This window comes from Protopterus annectens, chromosome 4.part1 (genome assembly GCF_019279795.1).
Source record: "Protopterus annectens isolate FY-2018-M chromosome 4.part1, PAN1.0, whole genome shotgun sequence".
NCBI classification, from domain to species: Eukaryota; Metazoa; Chordata; order Ceratodontiformes; family Protopteridae; genus Protopterus; species Protopterus annectens.
Window position 1 is genome coordinate 523,752,224 of NC_056734.1, and position 24,437 is coordinate 523,776,660.

The 24,437-nt window shown below is 38.6% G+C and overlaps 1 protein-coding gene across 1 annotated transcript in view; it reads left to right on the plus strand.

Moving 5' to 3' along the window:
- Positions 1–24,437, plus strand: part of SNED1 (sushi, nidogen and EGF like domains 1) — a 1,598,911-nt gene that overhangs the window by 856,020 nt on the left and 718,454 nt on the right. Inside the window, exons 10-11 of the mRNA XM_044070335.1 lie at positions 351–470; positions 8,476–8,577. Of these exons, the coding sequence (XP_043926270.1) occupies positions 351–470; positions 8,476–8,577 (222 nt within the window). The remainder of the gene's footprint in view (positions 1–350; positions 471–8,475; positions 8,578–24,437) is intronic.

Below are 24,437 nucleotides of genomic sequence, written 5' to 3' on the forward strand. Positions count from 1 at the left end.
AGTCAGAGTTTCACCTCTCACTTATTTCCAGTATCAAGGGATCCTGATTTTATTTGAAAATGAATAGTGTGAAATATTTATACAATTTTGAAAGCATTAATGATGGGGAGAAAATGGATTGGGAAAAAGAAGGAGCTTATTAGGTGTCAAAGTGGATTAATTTGCATTCACAACCTGACATTATTTCAGTGAGGTGCATATAACTTGAAAAAAAATATATATATTAAACACTTCTACGTATAAAGATTAACTATAACTATGTGACTATACATATATATATATATATATATATATATATATATATATTCAGTCTTGGGTGAGCTGAATTATCCCGTTTTATTTTTCTGTAGCTATGTTGACTGATCCCTGTCTTTCAAGCCCATGTCAGAATGGAGGAACTTGCCAAGACACTGAAGAAGGCTATATCTGTGACTGTCCAGAGCAGTATACTGGAAGAGAATGTGAAACTGGTATGTCGCTGTTTCCTGTTTCATCTTCTTATTCTTCCACTAGTAAATGCATTCATAGCCTTAGATTTAACTGTTCCATGGTCATTAGTTTTGCATCCCACATTCAGAGACCACTGTCTAGGCGGCACTCTGGCCTGTTAAGTACAGAGATGCAAGACTAGAAATGCTACACCGAAAAGTTAGCTTTTGTCTGTGCATAATCTGCTTATCAGTGCGTTATCATAAGCAATATGTATAATCTAGCAAATGTTCCTTTATCTTCACTATACAGAGCATATTTTTTGTCATTCCCAGTTTACTTATAGGTCACAGGTTCATATGCTCATAGTAGGCTATTGATTGAATAGATTATTTGTAGCTTATTGTCAAGATCACATTTCATCGGTACCCTACAACACAAAATAACTGCTACCCAGTTTCTTTCCCTTTCAATGAGGGGTAGAGAAGCCATGGCAGAATTTATGGTTACCCATCCATTTGTCCATCTGTCCAGGTTGTGCTTGAAGAGTGTCAGGGAGCTAGCCTGCTTTACCATTAAGGGAAGTCCTTTCTAAAAGGATCCTTTATCTCACCAATAGGTCCTGTGCATGTCATGGTGGAAGTTTAGTTCCTTCATTCATGTGTTTCAGGTGTTGTTTACTTTGAAAGTGTGTAGGACTTGATCCTTCCCTGAGAAGTCTGTAAGAAATACAAGAAAAGAAGAAGTGCCCTACCTTGTTTATGTAGTGCATGGAAGAAGACATGCCCTTCATTTTCTTTATGAGAAGGTGCCACAGTCTTTTGAGTTGAATCACGTGTTTATGTAAGTACAAACCAGAAGGGGCATTATATTCTATTATGGATCTAAAAGGATGGAATACAGAAGGATAATAACTTTTCTTGACCTACAAGATATAATCCTGGTAATCAAACTGGTTAGACAGAAGTATTTCCTAACAATCATAGGTCCATGGTGGTTAAAGGATAATTTATAGTCCCTAATAACTGTCAGATTGCATAGGTGCCCATGATTGACAAGTAATTTATCTTAAGGTCATGGTTCAGATACCATTTATGTGTACGTGTTAGATCCACCAGGAGAATCTGGGAATCAGCAGGAGAGGTTAGTACAGCTCAAAGTTTGCAATCATCTGCAGATTTGGTCTGCCAAAGACCTTTGCCATCAGCTTTCACATTACAGAAGTAAATAGTAAAGAACAGTGGCCCAATGACTGATACTCGAGGTCATCACTAGTAACAACCCTTTTCAGGGAAAGGGTACCCCATGCATTAACAGAAGCAGTATTATCAGTAAGCTGGCTTGCTATCCAACAGGTTACATAAGGGTTTACTTTTAGTTTGATTGGCTTGCTAATAATTCTAAAATGTGGGATGGTGACAAAGTCCTTTGATAGTTCAAGGTAAGCAGCGAGTACTAATTTGCCTGCATCCAGTACATCAGTGACTTGTTCAAAGAAATCCACTATGTTTTGAAGGCAGGATCTATACTAAATAAACCCAAGTGGTTTGATTCAAGAGACTGTAGACTGTTTATGCCCGTGTTAATAAAATCTGTAATGATATGCTCCATTGCCTTACTTAAAATGATGGTTAAGTGTACAGGTCTATATTTAAAGAATCAGCAGTAGGTCCTCCCTTGTGGCGAGGGATAACTACAGCAGTTCTCCACACTTCAGGTATGAATCCAGTGAAGAGAACATTGAGACTGAATAGGTTTAATAGTGAGTCTGTAAGCCTGATTTTGTTTCTGGCAAGAAAGCAGCAAGCAGCCTAGCACATTGTATGGAGCTAGTGTTGCCTTGGATACTGCACTCAAGGTTTGCTCCAATGTGACTTAAAGTCGAGGTGTTGACATGAAAATATGTGTGGGAAAGTTTGGGGAAATAAGGATGTAAGATTTGAACTACATTTGTCAACTAATATGTTGTCTATGTCCTTCGAGGATGAGTATGCACTGCTTTTATGCATTAGTCGGGGCAGTGCCTGGTATTGCTTCTAACATTTCTGACTTGGTTGAAAAAGTCTTTGTCCTTTACATAGGTGGCAATTTTCAGTATATTCTCTTCTTTAGAGGATTCAGTTTTGCTTCTCAGTTCTTTATCATTTTGAGTTTATTTTAGAGGTGGGTGAATATTGTTTATCATTCATCATGAAGGCTTCTTTCTTGTATTGTATAGTTTGCTTATATTAGTATTCTGCAATAGGGATTTGCTCCTGAACTTAGCATTATATTTGTGTATAATGGGGTCCGATTTCAATGCAAGCATTTAGGTGAGCATAGAAACTGCGAAAGTAGCAGCGTGTGGACTGAGTCATCAAGGGGAGAGGGTGTTATTTAAATTCATACCTCTTCAACCTGCAGGCACTGAAAATCTAGACAAAGGCTTTTGAAAACAGGTACACCTGGCAAAAAAAAAACTAGATAGCTAATTAGTATAACTCTTTCCCACTTGCAAAAGGATTTTGGGATGCCACCATTCTGAAGCATATATTTAAAAAGTTAAAAAAAAATACATGACAAAATGCCACACAATATAAACAGAATAATTATGCTTTATTCAGATTACTTTTTACTAATAAATTATATTCATATCTTTAACTGTTAAAAAATGCAAATAGTTTTATAAAAAATAAAATCAACATTACAGAACAGTAGCTCTCACACACCTGTTTCTTCACCTGCTATATTCTTCAGACACCATTTAAACTGGACTCAGCTACTAAGAGTAAAGAATTGAGTACAAGGTAACTGATGGCAACAGCAGTTAATATGGAAAATAGCAATGCCAATAGCTACAACTAATACCACTAGCCCTACCATTAAAAGCATCATTCAGCATGTTCATACCAGTAACAGGATCCATCAGCATGCCCACACCAGCATCAGTCAAGATGCACCCACAAAGACCAGAATATCAGTATATTGCTACAGGTTCAATCAGCGTGTTCCGACAAGTAACAGGATTATTCCACATGTTACCACCAATAACAGTTAGGATGTTCCCACAAGTTACAGGATCATTCAGCGTGTTCCTACAAGGTTCAGTCATCATGTTCCCACAAGTTACATGATCACTCAGCATGTTCTCATCAGCATCAGTTAGCATGTTCCCACAAATCACAGGATCGTTCAGCATGTTCCCACCAGCATCAGTCAGGAGGTTCTCACAAGTAACAGAATCATTCAGCATGTTCCTACCTGGTTCAGTTAGCATGTTCCCACAAGTAACAGGATCATTCAGCATGTTCACACCTGCATCATGATGTTCCCACAAGTAACAGGATCATTCAGCATGTTCTTAAAGGCATCAGTCAGTATGTTCTGACAAGTAACAGGATCTTTCAGCATGTTCCCACCAGCATCAGGATCATTCAGCATGTTCCCACCAGCATCAGTCAGGAGGTTCCCACAGGTAACAGAATAATTCAGCATGTTCCTACCTCATTCAGTTAGCATGTTCCCACAAGTAACAGGATCATTCAGCATAAGGCAATAATTGAGTACAATGCCCAGTTTGGCATGTACCTCAACAAACACGTGCACCAGCTGGAAAGGCCACAGAAATAGCTCACAAAGAGAATCCATGGCCTCCAACACCTGTCCTATGTGGACAGGCTGAAATCACTATCACTCCACTTGGTATTGTACAGATTGTTTAGAGGTGATCTGTGTCTCACCTAGAAGGCAATCTCGGACCCTACCCTACTAGAGATGCTCCATATCCATAAGTCTAAATGCTTGCAGGTAGAAACCAAATGCCTCTCTGTAAGACTAATGGGTTAAAAGTTGTTAGTCTCTTCATTCTGCCACACTTCCTGTTTGCAAGTATAGCAGACTGAAGGACTAACTGCTTTTAAATGCTGTTTTCTCTTCAGACACTGCTGTTCACCAGCCAGCGCTGTCTGCTTTTAGCCCCTAATGCATTTGTTAAGTGCACCTAAGTGCTGCTGAGATCAAGTCTTGCACTAGAAACATGCTTAATAATTTTATCTTTTTTTCAGATTTCAGAGCATAATCACAGCACTTCATATACTACAGTATCATTCAGAATGCTCCTACCAGCAAGCATTGCTCTTCTAGTGCAACCTAACTAGAACTATCATGCAGAAACAGTAGTTTTGGAAATAGCTTAATTCATCTTGCTGCTAGCCAGTTTGAACATGTAAAACTAAATGGGAACAGAAAAAGGTTCAAAAGTTTATAAAACTTTAGGACTTGTAACTACAACCAGAATTATCTAAAGCACATAAAGATGCCATTTCAAGTTTTTCACTATATTAGCTCCTGGAGCCCATCTTTTTCATGGCGTACAAAGTTAACAACCTTTTCATCACATCTTGATGTTTTCCCTCCTCTTGTAACTTTTTCTTTTGTTTGGCAGTGCCTAATCCTACCAAAGATTTTTTGGAATCTGAACAAGTACCATGTCAATAGCTTTGCTTCACTTTGTTTGTATTCCCACTCAACCATGTACTTTTACTTCGAGTTCCTCCAGATCCTACTTACCATCAATAAGAATCTGTGCCATATCATAGCCAACTACAGAACCTGTAGGTGCCCCTTCCTTGTAAAACCCAAACCCCACTCAGCAATATTCACTATGAGGAAGAAGATTCAGTCGTCATACCTTTCTGTCTTTAAAGATTACTCACAGCCATTTAGCTGATGAACTAATGATTTTTAAGCATTCCTCAACTGTGCTAAATTTGATGAAAATACTGAAATTGGACTGAAAATAGACTGCCACAAAATTATTTGTGGCCACTTTAAATCACAGTTTGCTTGCATTGCTTCCCCCTGCTAGCCATGAGTTTATCAACCCGTACCCATGGCATCACAAAGACCAAACATAATATCACTAGAGCCACAACTGATGTAATATTGTGGGTGGACAACCTGGAAGGAGCAATAAAAGACAAATAAACAAGACATGATACAGGAAGACAGCTCAGCATAATTCAAGTTCCAGTTTTGTTGCCACATAAATTAGTGCTGACAAAAAAATGTTACGGGACTGCTGGTATTATCTTAAGTTATGGGTGGGCTATTTGTAATGTAGACCTCTCTACAGTGTGACACAACAGCTGAACAGCAGCATTTATGAAGACATATAGTGCTGTGTCACCGTGGTTTCCATATCTGTCTACTTTATACAATTCCAGAGGCCAGAAATAGCACATCATGCTGCTGTCCAGACATAGCTGAAGACTCAAGGACAAAGTCAAAAAATAACAAGGGAACAAAGGCACAGAAATAGGGACAGCTTTTAAAGATTGCTCTTACATATATAGAAAGGTGCTAGAATAACAGGTTTTGAATTAACATGCATTTTCTGAAGGATATGAAGTCTGAAACTCAAATGTATGTTGTTATTAAGTGACTGCAGCTCTCAACAATTTGCCATAAAACTAAAAATTTTACTAGGGCAGGCCAAAAAAAAGATGAGATAAAATCAGGAACATTTCTGCAAAATCAGGGACAGTTAAGAGGTGTAGTCCTAATGAGTATGTTTTCATCAGTGTGGACATATTGATACTGTGTCTTCAGAGTATTTGCGATGTTGCCAATATGTAACACTCTCTATGGGCCTTGTAGATTTGATTACCTTATACACAGAGTATACTTTCTATCTGTTGAGTAATCTGGTTCTGAAAGCTTATGAAAACAGATTCACTGTATTAATTTCCCTCTTGATCACTGCATTGTTTTTTGTGCATTATATTAAAATAAATCTTACTGTGATTTTCACAATCTGATGTTTACTGGACACACAGAAAGTTACGCAACATAAATCAGGGCCTTTCTCTGAAAGCGTACAACCACTTTGCTACCTCAGCACTTTTAAGGCATTGCATTAATCCTACAAATCTCATCCTAATTGATCTCCCCTAAATTGCAAGCCCGCAAATTCAGCAGATTCATCAGTCTATGGTAGGATTAGTAGCAGTCTTTGGTAAGATTAGTACAAATTCAGCAGTTTACAACAGGATTAGTACAAATTCAGCAGTTTATAGCAGGATTAGTACAAATTCAGCAGTTTACAGTATAATTTGTACAAATTCAGCAGTCTATAGCAGGATTAGTAGAATTTCAGCAGTTTACAGTAGAATTAATATACATTCAGTAGTCTATAGTAGGACTAGTATAAATTCAGAAGTTTAGAGTAGAATTAGTACAAATTCAGCAGCCTACAATAGGATCAGTACAAATTCAGAAGTTTACAGTACAATTAGTAAAAATTCAGCAGCCTGTAGTAGGATTAGTATAAATGCTGAAGTTTACAGTAGAATTAGTACAAATCCAGCAATCTGCAGTATGATTTGTACAATTTCAGCTCGCAGCACAACAGTCGTGTGTTGCATAATACCTCCATACTAAAAATATACCAGGGCTGTCTTCTGATTAGTGCCCTGTCTGAGGTATTCTGCTATTACATCAGTGTAATAGGGCTACATACGCTTTGGTGAAAATAATCATCCAAAGTAAAATGCTGTGTAAATTTTAGCACTCCTGACACAGTTTTGTAGCATGTCGTGTCCTTAGTTCAACATATGTGTATCAAATGCTTTGAGTGTACAGCACACTCCTCCTTTTAATTAAATATAGGACGCCTATCAGTAGCAGCAACGGAAATGTTTCACAGTGAGAAACTGGATACCACATTATGTCATGATAATGGCCGTTGAGGTAGACCATAATGAAAGGTTTTATTTCAGGCAAATAAAATAAAAGAGAAAGAAAGAGAGTAGGGTGATTTTCTTTATTGTGGGGATCACTGTGGCAGAGTTTGTGCCCCCTAGGCTCTGATAGAAGGAGAGTTAACAGAGAAAAAAATAACTAACCCATTTTCCCTAAGGGTGTCTTTGGCTTACTACAGATGTTAATGAACAGTACATTTATTTCAATAAGAAATAAAAGCAACCATACAAGACTGCACCTGAAAGCTTCAATTATCACCTAGAAGCACCTGATTATTTTGATTCTTCTTTTTGATCTGGATGAACCTTGATTTTGTCATCTTGCATTACGTATCAGGTGTATATATGAAATAAGACCCTCATAGATCTCCAGCATTAAATTGTTATTATTTTTGATTTCCCACTATGTAAAGTGATAACCCTGTAACTCTCCTGAAGCAGCTGGAGAAATGTGCATAAACCCAGTGTATATATTCATCTAGTTATAGCACAGCATCTGCTGTCCAGCACAGAACAGTTCTAGGCAATGTATCACTGTGATGTTGCATCTCTTAAGCAGTAGATCACCATAGAATCCTAGGCCTTCTGCATGCCCGTACAATGATTTTTTTACTTTACAGTGGTATCTGCAGAGATCCATGCTCCACTGGCATTCTATAAGGACCACCAATGCATAGCTTGCACACTAACCCAAGCAAACATGATAAATACGATGCTGAATTCTGTGTCATTTTAACTGTCCAGAAGGTACAACAAAGCAATGATAGCATCTATTTTTGGGAAATCCACTTAGAGTATAGCAGAAAAAAAGTAGTGAATAGTAAATATAAATCTGGTGTGATGTGTGTCTTCCTAGGTGCTGCACAACTTGCAAATGTATATGAGTTTCAATAAATGGCATGAAGGAAGTTAAAAACTGACAGGTATCTTATAAATCTCAGTCTGAAATGAAATTATATAATCCCGCTATTGTACATTAACATTTACTGCTATTTAGTAGTAGTCAGCTGTGCATAAGTGGAAGAAAGAGCAGAAAGCAGGATAGGTGGTTAATTTATCTTATATATGTTATACTAATTTCTGCAAATACATTAAACTTTGAGTTGCAAATCCAAATATTTCAACTTAGGATGGTGTGCAAGAGCAGAAAAACTGAACTTTTGTTTTTAGTGTATTTCGTTATGCTGATGATGATTCATTACTGATGAACTTTGTGAAAAACTAGGGACTGTAAGGTGATATTATACAGCATGGGCTTTGGAAGCTGCTACCGCTTTAACTACAACCTTGTTTTCATTCGTTCCAGAGTTGTCTGAGAGCTGTCTTTGTCACAATGGAGGATTCTGTACTGAGGGCAACAATACATGCGACTGTCTGCCTGGCTTTTTTGGAGAACATTGTGAACTTGGTAATTGTCTCTGACTTTTTCTGTTTCAGGATGTAGGGGTGGCAGTGCCCTACAAACAGCAGCAACAGTATGAGGGTGCTGTTTTATCACATTAAGCTTTGAAATAATTCAGAACTGCAGTTGTAATTTACAGAGTGTATGGTGTTGCATGTTTATTTAGGGAAATAATGAGAAAGTCCCTTTTATGCTCTTCTTAGGAGTTTATTTTATTTATTTATTTATTATTTATTTTATTTTTGCATTTGTTAACCGGGTTAGTCTGTCTGGGTTCTTAGAAGCCCTTTTTCAGCAGAGACCCGAGGAGAAAAGCTCCCAAAAAAAAAAAAAAAGAAAAAAGGTTTTAAGTAAACAAATAGTAAGAACAAAGATAAACACAGATCACATTTTAAGCATACATACTTCTGAAGTAATTACATAACATGCAATAAAGGAATATACAGAATGGATGGAAATACAATACAGTACATATATGGAAATGTTCACGTAGTATGGCAAGAAACTAAGCAGAAATACAGTAAGACTAAGGTCAATACATTGCTGAACCAAGGTACTAGGCAGGAAGTAAGTAAATATACAGATAAAGTTGTGTGAACTTTGGAAGTTAATAAATAAATTAAAGACAGTAATAAGGGATTATGGGAATTGAGTGTAACATGAGCTAACTAGTATGGAATATGACAGAAAAAAAATGTGTAGGTAGTAGTAAGAGAGAGAGCTAGAAGTGATACAGTTAGGTTAGGTTATCCCTGAATGTTTCTTTGGTATTAGTTTAGAGCATGATAGGAAAAAAGATTTAAGCTGTTTCTTCAAGAAATTTTTGTCTTTAAGTTATCTAAGAACTAAAGGGAGTGTGTTCCAATTTTTTGCAACTGAGTGACAATTTCCCAAAGGTTTTGTTTGGCTTATGAACTTCAAGAAAGTATTGATTAGTACTTCTTAGTGGGCGTTGAAGAGTATAAAGTGTCAAAATTTGCAAGGGATGGGCAGAATTTAGGATTGTTTAGTATATTGTGGGCTATAAGGAGTTGGGATTGAGGCAGTAAGTTGAAAAATTCAGGCCAGTCTAAAGCCTTTAATGAGAGGCAGTGATGGGATTTGTAAGATTGATTTGCAGCAAATCTGGCTACTTTGTCATATGTGTTTTCTAGTTTGGATATTAGGTTACTCTGTAGATGGGTAAGAATAGGTGAATCATAGAGTAGGGATGGTAGAATCAGGGATTGGGCAAGGGATGGCCTGGATGCACAGGGAAGAAAGTTTTTGTGACGGTAAATCAGACCTAGTTTTTGGTGTTTTTTTTATTGAGCTATGAATGTGATGGTTGAATTTAAATTCATCGACAGTTTTTATCAATTATTGCTCCAAAGAGTTTTGTTTGGGTGTCAACAGAAATTTTAGTTCCATTAAGGGATGTTAGAGAAAAGTTCTGTTTTGTATGTTCCAGATTTTTAGTAGGAAAAGTAGTAGCTTAGTTTTGCTCACATTTAGCAGGAGTTGGTTGGATTGTAGCTAGTTTTCAACTGAGTGGAGTGAGTTTTGTGTAAGGGATTGAAGGTTTTCTATGTTGTCAGCAGAGTTGATGATGGTCGAGTCAGCAGCATACTGAATAAGATTGGACTGGGGGCAGGATGAGAAAAGGTCATTGGTAAATACATTGAAGAGGAGAGGGCCCAGTATTGATCCTTGTGGGACCCCTGTCCTAACTGCTAGAAAGGGGGAGTAGGAAGAGTTCCATCTAACAGCCTGGTGTCTATTAGTGAGGTAATCACAGAACCAAGAGGTGGGGGAGTTTGAGAAGCCTAGGTTTGGCAATGTGGTTGTCAAAGGAGAGATTGCTATCAACTTGGGTCCCCAGATCCCTAATTACTTTCTCTGTACTTAATGGGTTACCACCTATGTGGTAATTTGTGGGCACATTGTTTTTGCCAAAGGGTATGACTATACACTTTTTGGCATTTAGCTTTAGACCATGGCTCTGGCACCAGTTATCCGTCTCTGTGAGACCTTTTTGAAGGATGTTTGTGTCAGCTGGAGAGTCGATTATGGCACCCAGTTTGCAGTCATCTGCAAACTTGGTGAGCCATAGTCCTCCACGTTGGCCTGTACCTCAGAAAAGTAAATACCCAACAAGAGAGGTCCCAGGACAGAACCTTGTGGAACGCCACTTGTGACCGGTTTGAGTCTGACATGGCTCCAGCAACTCTGACTCTGTGGGTTCTGTCTTTGAGCCAGTTTGCGACCCATCTTGTGACATAGGGGTTTATATTTAGGCTGGATAGCTTATCTATGATGCCCGAGTGGGGTATTGTGTCAAATGCCTTTGCGAGTTCCAGATAGGCTGTGTGGACTACCTTCCCTTCATCTATGGTCTTGGTGACTGTTTCGAAGAAGTTGCCAGGTTCAAAAGGCAGGATCTGCCCTTGACGAAGCCAAATTGGGTAGGATCTAGTGTCTGTAGGTCTTCAATGTCTTTGATTATGAGTTCCATGATGATCCTCTGCATAGCCTTGCAGACTAGGCTAGTCAGGCTTATGGGGTGATAGTTTCCAGGGTCCATAGAGGCGCCACCTTTGTGGAGTGGGACCACTGTTGCTGTCTGCCATTCTTTGGGCACATATCCTGTAGTGAGGCTGAGATTGTACAGCAGATTTACTTGAGGGATTAGTTCTTCTTGGAGTTCATGTAGGACGCAACCCGGGACACCATCTGGTCCCATGGAAGCAGTGTTTTTTGCTTTGGAGAGGGCGGCCTTCACCTGAGCATCACAGATGTTTGGGAGGCTGCACTCTGCCGGGATAGATACTTGCTCTTTTGGGGGGGGGGGTACTTGCTCTTTTGGGGACTTTGTAGAAAAAACATAGCTATTTTTTTTTTTTTGCCAGTTTGTGCCCTGATGCATGCTAATCATAAAGCTCCTCTCAGCCAGTCTGTTCATTTTTTCACTATCACCAGTAGTTCATGTTTTTCCTTTAAGTCCTACATCCCCATGCACATGCTCAGTTTCCACAGAGAAAGGGAGTATCCAGTCGTCTGGCCATACTAGTCATCCCTCAGTTCTGCAAAGGGGCATTGCCAGAAAGCAGCCCTGCCTTTCAGTGGCCAATACCTCTCAACTGTACATATTTTCACAGAACGTCCATATGTTTGCCTCATATTTTTGATCTGGTTCTCAAAAAACTGTGGCTTTCTGGCAAACCTTTAGCAAGTCATTGAAGGTTGAAGTCAGAAAATAATGACAGACATTTGAGTTTTAGACTTTATACCTTTCAGAAAATTCATGCTAATGCAAAATGTGTTATTCTATCAACTTTCTAAGTTTGTATGAGCAACATTTAAAAAGTGTCCCAATTTTTGGGCCTTTGTCCCCCTGTTGTTTATAGCTTTGTCCAAATTTCTTGCTCTAAGAGGTTTTGAGGTATGCTTCAGTCTTCAAACACAGGGTGGTTAATTCCCTGGCCTCCATCGGAGAAACCCCACCACCCCATGTGCTCACTAAGCATGCATAACCAATCTTTGTCCCACCCTCACCCCCAGGAGAGGTAAACAGACCATGGCTCTTCGATCATCTTTCTCTCTGCTGGGCTCCTCCAGTACCAGGACCACTAACCGAACCCTGGCTTCCTAGGTCAGAGTCCAGGCTTCATCTCTGTGCACTAAAGAATCAGACAACAGCTTTTATTTAATGTCATTAAACTCATCCAGGAAAAACCTCACCTCCATCAGACACATTATGTAACTAACATTTGCTTGCCACCACATCATCTTTCTAGTGTACAGTGGCATGGAAGAGACTAGCCCTTCATTGTGATACATCTACTCGTACCACTCAGAGGAAGCTTTTACAGAGCTTAGCAACCAATCCATTTATTGTTACTCTCTATATCCATGCCTTTTTTTTTCACTTTTTTCCTAACGGTAAGCCCAGTAGGTACAACTGCCTGGTTTTTAGGGGCAACCCAGTAGTACTGTCTGTTAAAGTGACCTTTACATGTTTGCACAACAGACAAATGTAGACTGAAAGTATCAATCCCAGGGCCACAGGATGAAGCTCATTATCTAATTGCACCCTTGGCTCCTGCTCCTTATATTCTTGTGGAGAATTTTTCATTCACTGCACACACCTTATTTTCCTCATAATATTGATATATAAAGGTAACTCTGGACTATACATATTTCATTGATGCCTAGGATCATCTATCAGGTAAGATTGGTGTGACATTTTGCTAGTATCTAGCAGACCTCACTGTGTCGGTACCATGTTTCAGCACTCCAGTTCATTTAACATATCTTGTTTTCATTGCATGGTACCTTTGATTAGTTGGAAAAGGTAAATTTCATTCATTCACTTTCAGAACTAAAAGCAGATTTGTTTTGTTCCACATTAGGAGCATGCACTGGGTATATCTAAAGGTGGACGTATATGCTTTCTTCATTCAGCTTGTAGCTCTGTTACTCTGGTAGAGTACTAACAGTATTAAGAGTAACAAATATAGATAAAAGCTGTCTAAATTAACTATCAGTGTATGCACTTCGCATAAAGGTTGGCTCTACATTGCTTGTAAGTAAATGTTTTCATCTGTGAGAGCAAATTATATACATTCTTAATACAGATGAAACATGAATCTTTTCATTTTCAGGGATGGATAAGATGAAGAGGAAGGAATTGCATGATTTTTATGGAGTACAGTCAGTCGTGGTGGTAAGTGGGGATAGGACAGGTGGATGGCATGAATTCATCCTTCTCACGTTGAATTTTAGAGAATTTATGGAAAACAAAGTGTAATGGACACTGCACAGAAGTAATAAAAAAGTAAACTTTATTAATTATATTCCACAAGCTCTTCAAATGTACAAATTGTATTTTGCATAAAGCTTTTTTGAGTGCATTGAATTTTAGAGACAAGTTAGTGTAGACAGACATAATAAAGCATGTGAAGGTATACAGGTATTGATGGTTAAGTGTAGACTGTTTTTTTTTTTTGTAAATAGGGAGTATTAGCTATGCAATGGGAATTTTGTTGTTGTGCAATGTATTTGATGGCTCATTAAGTATACTTTTGGAATGACTATCCCTATTTACTAATATGTATTAATATGGAATTTTGGGAGAGAACGTGAATATTTTTTTTGTATTCTGAGATGTAGTGAACTTAGGGTTTGCCAAAAGGAGGCATGGGGAAGCCCAAAATAAGGGTGTTCAAACATTACACTATTCAGTTTGTTGACTGCAAAATGTTATATCTCAAAGTCTATATTTTAGTGCTCATCTAACTGCAAACATATGCTTCAACAGTTCATTCCCAAGCATCACCTTTTCAGGACTCCGAGTCCCCTCTGCTTTGAAATAGCAGTGCATTCATGATCTTATGGCATGTTCCCAACAATTTACAGCTGATCCTGCCCTTAAACACTCACTCATGATCCTCAATACATGTGAAGAACTTAATATAAATCCTGGACAAGGGACACTATGCTGCAGCTGCAGGTGTACTAGCAGCAATTCTACACTGTAAGATGCTGGTCGCATTTCTGCTCCTGTCAGCCAAATCCAGAGACAACTATTCTAGAATGTCGGTGGTTGAGAAGAACAACGAGCATTTTGTCAGTGATGGGAGACTAATATAATCCTTCCTACACTTATGGAATTCTCATAGATGACCCATCATGTCCCTCCTGAAATCAGTTTTAGGCAAATAGCATAAGTTCAGGTTTTACTAATGCTGGGGAGGAGCATTAGTAAAACCTGAACTTATGCTATCTGCCCACAGTGCTTAATTTTCCACAATGTGGTCTTCAAGTTTTAACCTCATCCAGTCTGTAAATTAGACTTACAGCTTTCAAATCACCTACATACTTCACATGAAGAATGTACATTACAATTTCATTAATGTAAAAGGTTTGTTTATTCATCATTTTGTTTACTGGATAAAGTGTTGGTCCAAGGACCCTTTTTAACCATGATGCAGGCCAAAAAGCAGTGCATTGTTAAAAATATACTTCTAGAAATGAAAAGCAACACCTGAATATCTGCAAAATGGTAGATAAGTTTTAAACATCAATTACTTTGAGGAATACATACTTAGCAACTCAAACTCTACAATATTTACATGTTGTTTATAGATCAATTTGGTGTTATTGAGAAACCTAACCGATGTGATGGGAAGGAATGAAAAGTATATATGAATATATATTTCAGTGTAACAAATAATAAGATATTGCATAGAAAAGTTAGTGTGAATGATCGAACTAAGAAAATTAAGAAAGGCAGAAAAATAAAAATCAGTATTACGAATGATAGAAAAGAATGATTTAAGTAAATAGGAAAGAACAAGTGGAAATGAAAAAGGTTTAAGATTTATTGAATAAATACATAACATGTAATCAACAGACTTAAGCATCACAACAAAGACAGTCTAGAAGAGCTACCTATCAGTTTAGCTCAAGTTAATGATATATTATAAGCCAGAATCTCTAAAACGAAGGTGTTTGCTGGACTCCTTAAACAGGTCAGATAGATGTTAGCTAAGAATGGTACCTGTGGTGTTTAGAAACACAAAGTTTCATTAACTGATAGAATGCTTTGTATGTATCTCAGAGTTCCTGTCTATTAACCAGTCAGTAGTCTTGTCCACCAAAGTCCAGTGAAGTATAAACGACATTAAGGTATCACTTTTATAAGGATTTGACATAAGCACTGTGCATTGTTGCATGGTGCTCAGTTTTTCCTACACAGCTAGATTACTGCATTTTTATCCAGCCTTTTTATCTATTTTTTTCTAGTTGCCCAGAAATGTTCCTCATTCATTCACCGTCTACCTTCAAACTTTATTTAAAGGGTCCAAACTTAAGCTGACCAAAGTAACACCCACTTTACCACATCACTCACATTTCCACCCACAGTGTCATTTTTCTTTAAAACGTCCTGTATATCTTAAATCCCAGTCCTTAGTTAGCTCCCAGTGTTAACTACATGTCAGAGTTAGGTTCCTATCACATTTAACTCAGACGTCCACTTCCAGCGTTACTGCTTCTTTGCTCCTAGCTGTCTCTGCATAAGCAGTAACTGTTCAGCATTTCAGGGTTTTTTTCTCTGTAGTATCTTGAGTTCTTTTAGCATTTATTTATTTATTTTGTTGCATGGTACCCTAATACGTTAGGCAAGTTGCCCCTTCAGCATAGCCAGCAGCCTATGACCCCCTCCGAACTTTAATTTTCTGGCCTTTAACCAATGCTCATAGACAGCCTAGCCTCTCCTATTTTCATTAGATAGCCCAATCTACCTCTTTCCTGCAGCCTACCACCCTTGCTCGTGTGGGATTTGGGACAATTAACTCACTGGTCACTAGGTGGGGCCTTACCTTTATGACTCTGTATCTCAGTCTCTACAACTATCTCACTACCAGACATCCCAACCCTATTGTTTGTGCTGTTTTCCTACTTCTCCCCTTCTCAGAGCTTGCCCTGCAACTCCCTACCCTTGTTGCAGTCTACACCTTTTACTACACCCTAACTCTCCTACCTGTATATACACCTTACACTAACTTGTTAAGCTACTTCTGCTTTCTCTCACTTTCAAACTTACCTGCTGAATTATCCCATTTACTGATTGTTTTCTTGGTTGTCCACTCTCTTGTCTCGTCTATCTAGTTTCCCTTCCACACCCTATAGCTATTATACCCTTGGTATCCCTTTCTCTTCTTACACTTTATCCCTGACATTGTTCCAGCTGTGACTACTATTCCCCACCTACTCCTATACCTATATCTCTGAATTCCTACAATTCACACTTCTCGTCCCACCTCATCATACTCCTTATCTTCCTTCTCTCGCAGTTTCTGCTCCACACCTTCACGTATGATTCACTCCCCTCCCCCCTGCCCTTAAGCCCTTGCTCACCTTATAAATATACCCCTTATCCCAGGACACCATCTTTCTGCCCTACTATCTACCGGGCTGCTGTGCGCTCTGTTTGTGGGCTTGACCTAAAGTAAGTTTACCAACGTTAGTTTTTCTACTGAAGTGTTAATACCTGCTTATTGCTACATGCTTACCTGTTGGTGTTTTGAAAGAAATGAGTTGTAAGTGTACATTTTGTTAACTAAGCTTTCGTTGATACCTTTGTCTCTCACAAAACGTTCACACGTGGGATAGTACCTTGAGGCTTGTTATAAGATTTTTTCTTCAATTCTGTTGCCTTATTCAATCACCGTAACTGCTTGCAGTGTATATCAAAAGTAGCTATTAAACGCTCTCACTTCAAGAGCGTGCGCACAAACAGTACTGTTAATGCTTGTTTTCTCTTCAAGTCGCTACTATGTAAGAGACTTCCTGCTGATTACTGCTCTATATTCTAACATACTGTTTTTTTAAGTTAACGTATTGCATATAATCATTTGAATTAGTTGAAACACTAACCCTACCGATGCTCTCACCCACATAGAGTCGTGCATTGACTAACGCTCTCACTAAAGAGCTTGCACATAAAAAGTGCTATCCAGGCTTGTTTGCTCATAAAAGTCGGCAATTGTGCTGTGTTTTGTCTAACGCTCTCACTTAACAAGCTTCAAACAGCACTGTTAATGCTTGTTTTCCCTTAAAGTCGGCTACTGTGTAAGAGACTTTCTCTTTATTACTGCCCTATATTCTAACATACTGTAGATTAAGTTAACGTATTGCATATAATCATTTCAATTAGTTGAAATGATAACCCTACCGATGCTTTCACCCACATAGAGCCGAGCATTGACTAACGCTCTCTCTAAAAGAGCTTGCACATAAAAAGTGCTATCCAGGCTTGTTTGCTCATAAAAGTCGGCAATTAAGCAGTGCATTGTCTAACGCTCTCACTAAAAGAGCTTACACATAAGAAGTGCTATCCAGGCATGTTTGCTCATTCAAGTCGGCAATTGAGTAAGTGATTTCCTCTTAACTACTGCCCTATATGTGTATATACTGCTGTTTAAGTTAACTTATTGCATACAACACTTGTTTCAGTTTAAACGCTAACCCCACTGATGCTTTCCCTCACATAGAGCCGAGCATGTGGGAATGCTTCTAAAGGATCGGCAACTGCTGTAATACTTTAGCTGAGAGTATCCCACTTATATTTCATAACTTGACATAGAAAGGACTCACAGGCAGCTGAATAGAGCTAGCGTTTTACTAAGCCAAGAATAACACCAGTTATCTGTCCTTGCTCCAATAGAAAACTCTGTGAATCAGCTACTGCCTAACCTACATAAGTGTGCTTAACTGATTTTCACTTAGCATCGACATAGAATATATAGCTAACATGGCTCCTTCCAACCTTGCTTTATGGATGTATTTTAACTGAGTATTTAGAATAGTAATCAGTTCCTGTGTTGTTTTAATGTAGTCCCTTTATGTTTAACTGAATGATTTTTCACTGTCTAGACGTTTTTAAAACTAGGTAAGGTTTTTACTGACTTGTATCAAATATATGTAGTAGTGATTGTTATCTGTTTCTATTGTTCTGCTATTCCTAGTTTTATCTACCTTACTATCTACTCTCCCTGAGTCTGCATGTCCTCCCTGTGGTCGCGTGGGTTTCCTCCGGGTGCTCCAGTTTCCTCCCACATCCTAAAGACATGCTGCAGGTGGATTGGACACTCTAAATTGGCCCTAGGTGTGCGTGTGAGTGTGCCTTCTGTGGAAGGTTGGGCGCCGGGCTGGCAACTCGACACCATAAAAAACTCCACTGCCAATCAATGTGCAGACAAGGTGATCCACTGTGGCGACCCCTAACCGGGAAAAAGCCAAAAGAAGAAGAAGAAGAAGACTATCTACTCTCTCCCTACTTTTACCAGCCTGGTGAACCTGTACATTACATTCCTTGACACCAGCAAGTCATCCTCTTGGAAGTCATTGGAACTAATTTGGACCCTGAAATTACCTACCAGCTTCCTGAGAGGCCAGCTATTAAAGACTGTGAACGTATGTCTATTCCAAATACCAGAAGTTTGAAACAATGCTTCAGGCTTAAGACCCTAATACGTTAGGCAAGTTACCCCTTCAGGATAGCCAGCAACCTATGACCCCTCCGAACTTTAATTTTCTGGCCTTTAACCAATGCTCATAGACAGCCTAGCCTCTCCTATTTTCATCATATAGCTCAATCTTCCTCTTTTCTGCAGCCTGCCACCCTTGCTCATGTGGGATTTGGGACAATTAACTCACTGGCCACTAGGTGGGGCCTTACCTTTACGACTCTGTATCTCAGTCTCTACAACTATCTCACTACCAGACATCCCAACCCTATTGTTTGTGCTGTTTTCCTACTTCTCCCCTTCTCAGAGCTTGCTCTGCAACTCCCTACCCTTGTTGCAGTCTACACCTTTTACTACACCCTAACTCTCCTACCTGTATATACACCTTACACTAACCTGTTAAGCTACTTCTGCTTTCTCTCACTTTCAAACTTACCTGCTGAATTATCCCATTCACTGATTGTTTTCTTGGTTGTCCACTCTCTTGTCTCTGCCCACTCCATTCGCCCTTCGGGCTCACTCCGCTCCCCTACCCTGCCCCCAATTCCCACCCGCACCCAGTGGTTCTACATTTATTGCAATATTGACCACACCCCTATTCTAACTTACCCAATAACATAAGGACCCACCATATCCTAATACAACCTCTTAACTGAACAACACCCACTACTTAACTCACCTACCTCCTCTCCTATTTACTTATAATTAAACTGCTACTTCTCCTCCTGAACTACAATCTACCTGTCTCCTCCCTTTACCACCACAAATATTAATATTTAACAACTACTTCAGCTCTTGAACTACAGTTACCTGGCTTCTCCTTTTTAACTCCACAAATATTAACATGTTCACAACATTTATCTCTCCAAAACCTAAACTAACTATCAGCTTATCACTTGTTCCTTCCCTCATTACTATCTGCCTATTAACCTACTATGAATACCCACTTTACTCTACTCTACCTATCCCATCTAAACATACCTCGACACCTTACTAATTTTCTCTCACACCTTAAATCTCCCTACTGTACCTAACTATCAACTAGTCAAATACCACAGACTAGAATACCTCAAATTAAGCAAACCAAAATCTAGGAAACTAACCGACAACTTCCACAAACTTCTCCAACCAAAGGATTTTAAACTCCTCCACCTACTGTTGGATGGAGATATCAATCCTAACCCTGGCCCATAACATTCCAAAACCTACAATAAACATGACAAAGCTATTTCTTTATCATCTACCTTACCTACCAACTCACTCTCTATTGCACAACTCAATATAAGAAGTATTTGTAATAAAATTCCTCAAGTCCATGCCCTTCTAGAAACACATCAATTTGATATTTTATGTTTAACTGAAATGTAGCTAAAACCTTCCATCAAAGACAACGAAATAACACCACCTGGGTATAACATCATTAGACTTGATCGCACTGCTAAAAAGGGAGGAGGGGTAGCAATTATCTATAAAGCACAATTCCAAATTAGTACTATAAATCAAACTCTCTGCCCAGATAATCATGCAGAGATAATCAGCTCCAAACTTCAAGTCAACAACAGTAAAGCCATTAACATCATATGTGTTTATCTTCCCCCTGGAAATAACATCGGCATACTCAAATGCATCCTTAGTTCACTCTCCACCTATCTCCCTCAAGAAACACTAGTCTTAGGTGATTTCAACATTGATTGGTATTCCTGTAATAGTGCAAACCCTACCTCCCACATAAACCTATATGGCTTCACACAACTCATTAATTGTCCCACCAGAACTAACAAAACCAACAACAATAAGACCACCTTAGATTGGATTCTTACTAATGCCCCCGAACAAACCTACCAAACAGGGACCCTACCAGATGATCTAAGTGACCACTCACTTACTTACATAATTAGACATAAAACCAACCTAACTTTACCAACCACTTTTAGAACATTACTTTCAAAAAAGAATTTTAACTCTGACCTTTTTCTAACTGAATTAGAACAATGTAATTGGTCCCCACTAAAAAATCTCCCACTTAATGAAGCTGTTGAACATTTTAATTCCACATTCTTAGCCATCCTGGATAACCATGCCCCAAGTCATACTTTCAGAATCAAAGCCAAAGCAGCACCCTGGCTGTCCAACAATACTAGACAAAAAATCATCCTCAGAAACAAATCTTGGGCTAAATGGCGTACCACTAAAAACTTAACTGACCACCAAAACTTCAGAGAGCTTAAAAGCATAACAAAAAAGCCATCCTAACTGACAAAAAAAATATTACCTGCAATTACAACAAACCTCCGAAAAGGAACCTAAAAAATTCTGGGCCAGCATTAATAACTTATTATCCCCAGGCCAGTCTATCACACCCAATCCTCAAGACTCTAACCCAGAGAATCTCACACAAATAGCCAACGACTTTAATTCATTTTTCACTAATACTATCCAAACCCTTGCTAATCACCTAGCTCCTGACACCTCTAAGCTACTCTTACCTACTTTAAATTCACCTCCTTCCTTTCACTTACAACCTGTATCTACCTCCTTTATCTTATCATTGCTCCAAAAACTAAGACATACCACCCCCTCTGCAGACAAACTCCCTGCAGAATTCCTGCAAATAGGAGCCAAAGCGATTGCCTATCCCATTTCCATTCTGATAAATAGATCCATAAAAGAAGGAATTTTTCCCTCATACTGGAAGATATCTCACATCATCCCACTACACAAAGGGGGTAATTCTAATGACTTCTATAACTTTCGTCCCATAGCACTTCTATTACCTATAGCTAAAATCATGGAAAAATGTATCCATAAGCAACTCCTTAACCACCTTTTGAATAACAACCTACTTGCTACCTGCCAGCATGGATTTAGACCCTCCCACAGTACTACCACAGCATTACTCTCCTTTACCAACTCCATCAACTATAACCGCAACAATAACTTATCATCTTCAGTCTTTATTGACTTATCTAAAGATTTCGACATGGTTAACCACAAACTTATGCTACACATACTAAAATCTCTCTCACTTGATCCTCTTTCCCTAACTTGGTCTACATCTTACCTTGAAAATCGTCAGCAAGCAGTTCTCTGGAAAAACGCATTATCTAATCTCCTTCCTATTTCTTTAGGTGTACCTCAAGGCTCTATCCTAGGCCCCCTTCTATTTTCTATCTTTATTAATGACCTCCAATCAGCTATCCCAAACACTACCTGCATACAATATGCAGACGATTCTATTATAATCTGCTCTGTTAAATCTCAAACTGAACTTCAGTCACTCACTCAGAAAGCCTTCACCACTGTCAAATAATGGTTTTGTGACCGCTGCCTACTCCTTAACCCCAAGAAAACCAAATTGCTATTGTTCTCACCTTCCCGTAAATCAGCCCCACTCAACTTCACTCTTACTTCTGCCAATAACACCCTTATTACTCCAGATTCAACTACTAAACTTTTAGGAATTACTATTGACAATTATCTCAGCTTTGACTCTCACATCAACAATACAATAAAATTAGTTAATAAAAAATAGGATCTCTTTACAGAATCAAACCCTTCCTTACACCTGAAGCAAGAACCACCTTAGCCAGATCTCATCTGATCTCTACTCTTCTATATGCTTCCCCCATATACACAAATCTCTCTCAAAATACCCTTAAGAAACTATCTACATCCTACAATAATATTGCTAGATTTGCCACAGGATCCCCATATAGAACTCACCACTGCCTGAACCTAAAACAACTAGGTTGGCTTGAACTTCCAAACCAACTCCTACTTCAACAATTTTTAATAGCTCATAAGATCTTATACCATCCAACTAAAATACCTATACTCTCTAACATCATCTCACCATATAATAACTTGAAACAACTTCACTCTTCCAACAAATTACTAATTAAAACAACCAAACCCAATAACTCTGCAGGCGACTGCCTCTTTTCCAACTCTGTTGGAAAAATGTGGAACAAACTACCCTCTGAAATCCTATCTTTGTCTTCTCTCCCACTTTTTAAAAGACAATTGAAACTTCATCTCAATAAGCACTGGCTATGCTCCTGTAACAACCAAGACTAATTGAGTCTTCCTCTCTATCTTCTTGTGCTCCTTATACCCTTGATATAACTGCACTAAAGTAACATCTACAAAGATATATGTGACCTTTTACATACTGTATGACTTTTTACAGAACATTTGTCTGCTTTGCTTTTCGTTTTTGCTCTGATTATATTGTATGTTTTCTGTATTAACTTGCTCTCTCACCTAACATTGTAGTGCCTACCTCTGTTTGAAATTATCATAACTACTGGAGATTTTCTCCCCGGGCCTCTACTGAAAATGGACATATATCCAGCTAGAATAGCCCGGTCAACAAATGTAAAATAATAAATAAAATAAAATACATTTTTTGCTAATGTTTCTGTTGCAACCGCAATGAACAATCGTTTTAAACAAACAAAGTTGGAATGCAACCAGAAGTTAAGCACTTACAAGCATGTGCAGTTTTACTTTAAGTGCCTAACAACTGATGTTACATTACAATTTTGATTTTAAGAAAGCTCATTCATTGTGGTTCCTGTCTGCAGTTTTTGAAGTTGGTAGATAACGACATGTTTTTCAGTTTCAGATTTCTATCCTTCAGAAAATTCAACCTAACACAAGTCTTGGTATTTTAGCAACTTTCTAAGCTCTCAATGTCAATATTTAAAATCTGTCCCCATTTTTGGTCTTTTGCCCCCCCCCCCCCCCCCCATTATTTTATGTTCGTCCGGGCCTCTTGCTCGAAGCAGCTGAGAAGGGAGTTTCTCGTGCGTTCCAACTACTCCTATTAAAACGTTAGTTTTTGGAATGATCGTTCATTGTATTTCTTTAGCAACCTCAATGAACGATAGTTTTAAAAAACAAAGTTGTAATATAAGAAGCAGATGTTTTACTTGTAACTGGTTACTAAGTACTCCTTTGTTTTTTAAAACGGTCATTTGTTGTGGCTCGTTTCTACAGCAACTACAACGAACGATCATTCTGCAAAGCCATCTTTTACAGTCCAGAGCAGTTGGTAAGCAGTTAGAAGTAAAACAGCTGTCTCTATTTTTGGTTTTATTACTACATACTGATTAACGCTGAAATATTAGTAGACGCGTTAGGTTAAGGATGTAAGAAGTCCTTAACTTGTGTGGCTGACACGTTATCAGTAACACATGTCTGTAATAAATTGAGTACCGTTTTGTTAGTGCAAATGCTTTATTATGGCGATAGTTAGTAGTTGTTTATTGGTTCATAACTGTTTTTGTCATAGTTGTATTCTGTTCTGAGGAAAGTGTCTACTAAGTGACTTCACGAGTGGTAGTGAGTGAGCATAGTAGTTTGTTTTTTTTTTTAGGTAGCTGCATCTGCTTCTTAAATTAAAAACTACATTTCATGTGTTATGTAATTGGGGGTTGTGGAAATGAGGACTATCCAACCTGGTTCTTCCTTTACCTGTACTGTGTATGTTTTTCTTGCTTATTTTACTGTCAGTTGTCTATGTATTTTGTATGGTGGAACTTTTCTTCCCGGGTCTCCGCTGAAAAAGGGCACAAGCTCAGCCGTGCTATCACGGTGAACAAATGTCAAATAAATAAAATAAAATAAAATTCTTTTGGAGGAAGTTGTCTGCATGCTGCGCTTTCAGCAGCTTGATAGAGTCACATTTGGTGATGATCTGAACCACGTTACAACAGTGTTTTGTAAGTCACTGAGCTCTTGTACCATTTTTCTTTTTTAGGTCTAGGTTTTGTATAGCTCGCTGAATATACTATAGAAGGATAGGCTTGCCTCACTGAGGTGCAGGGATCCTGCAGTGCTGGTTATTGT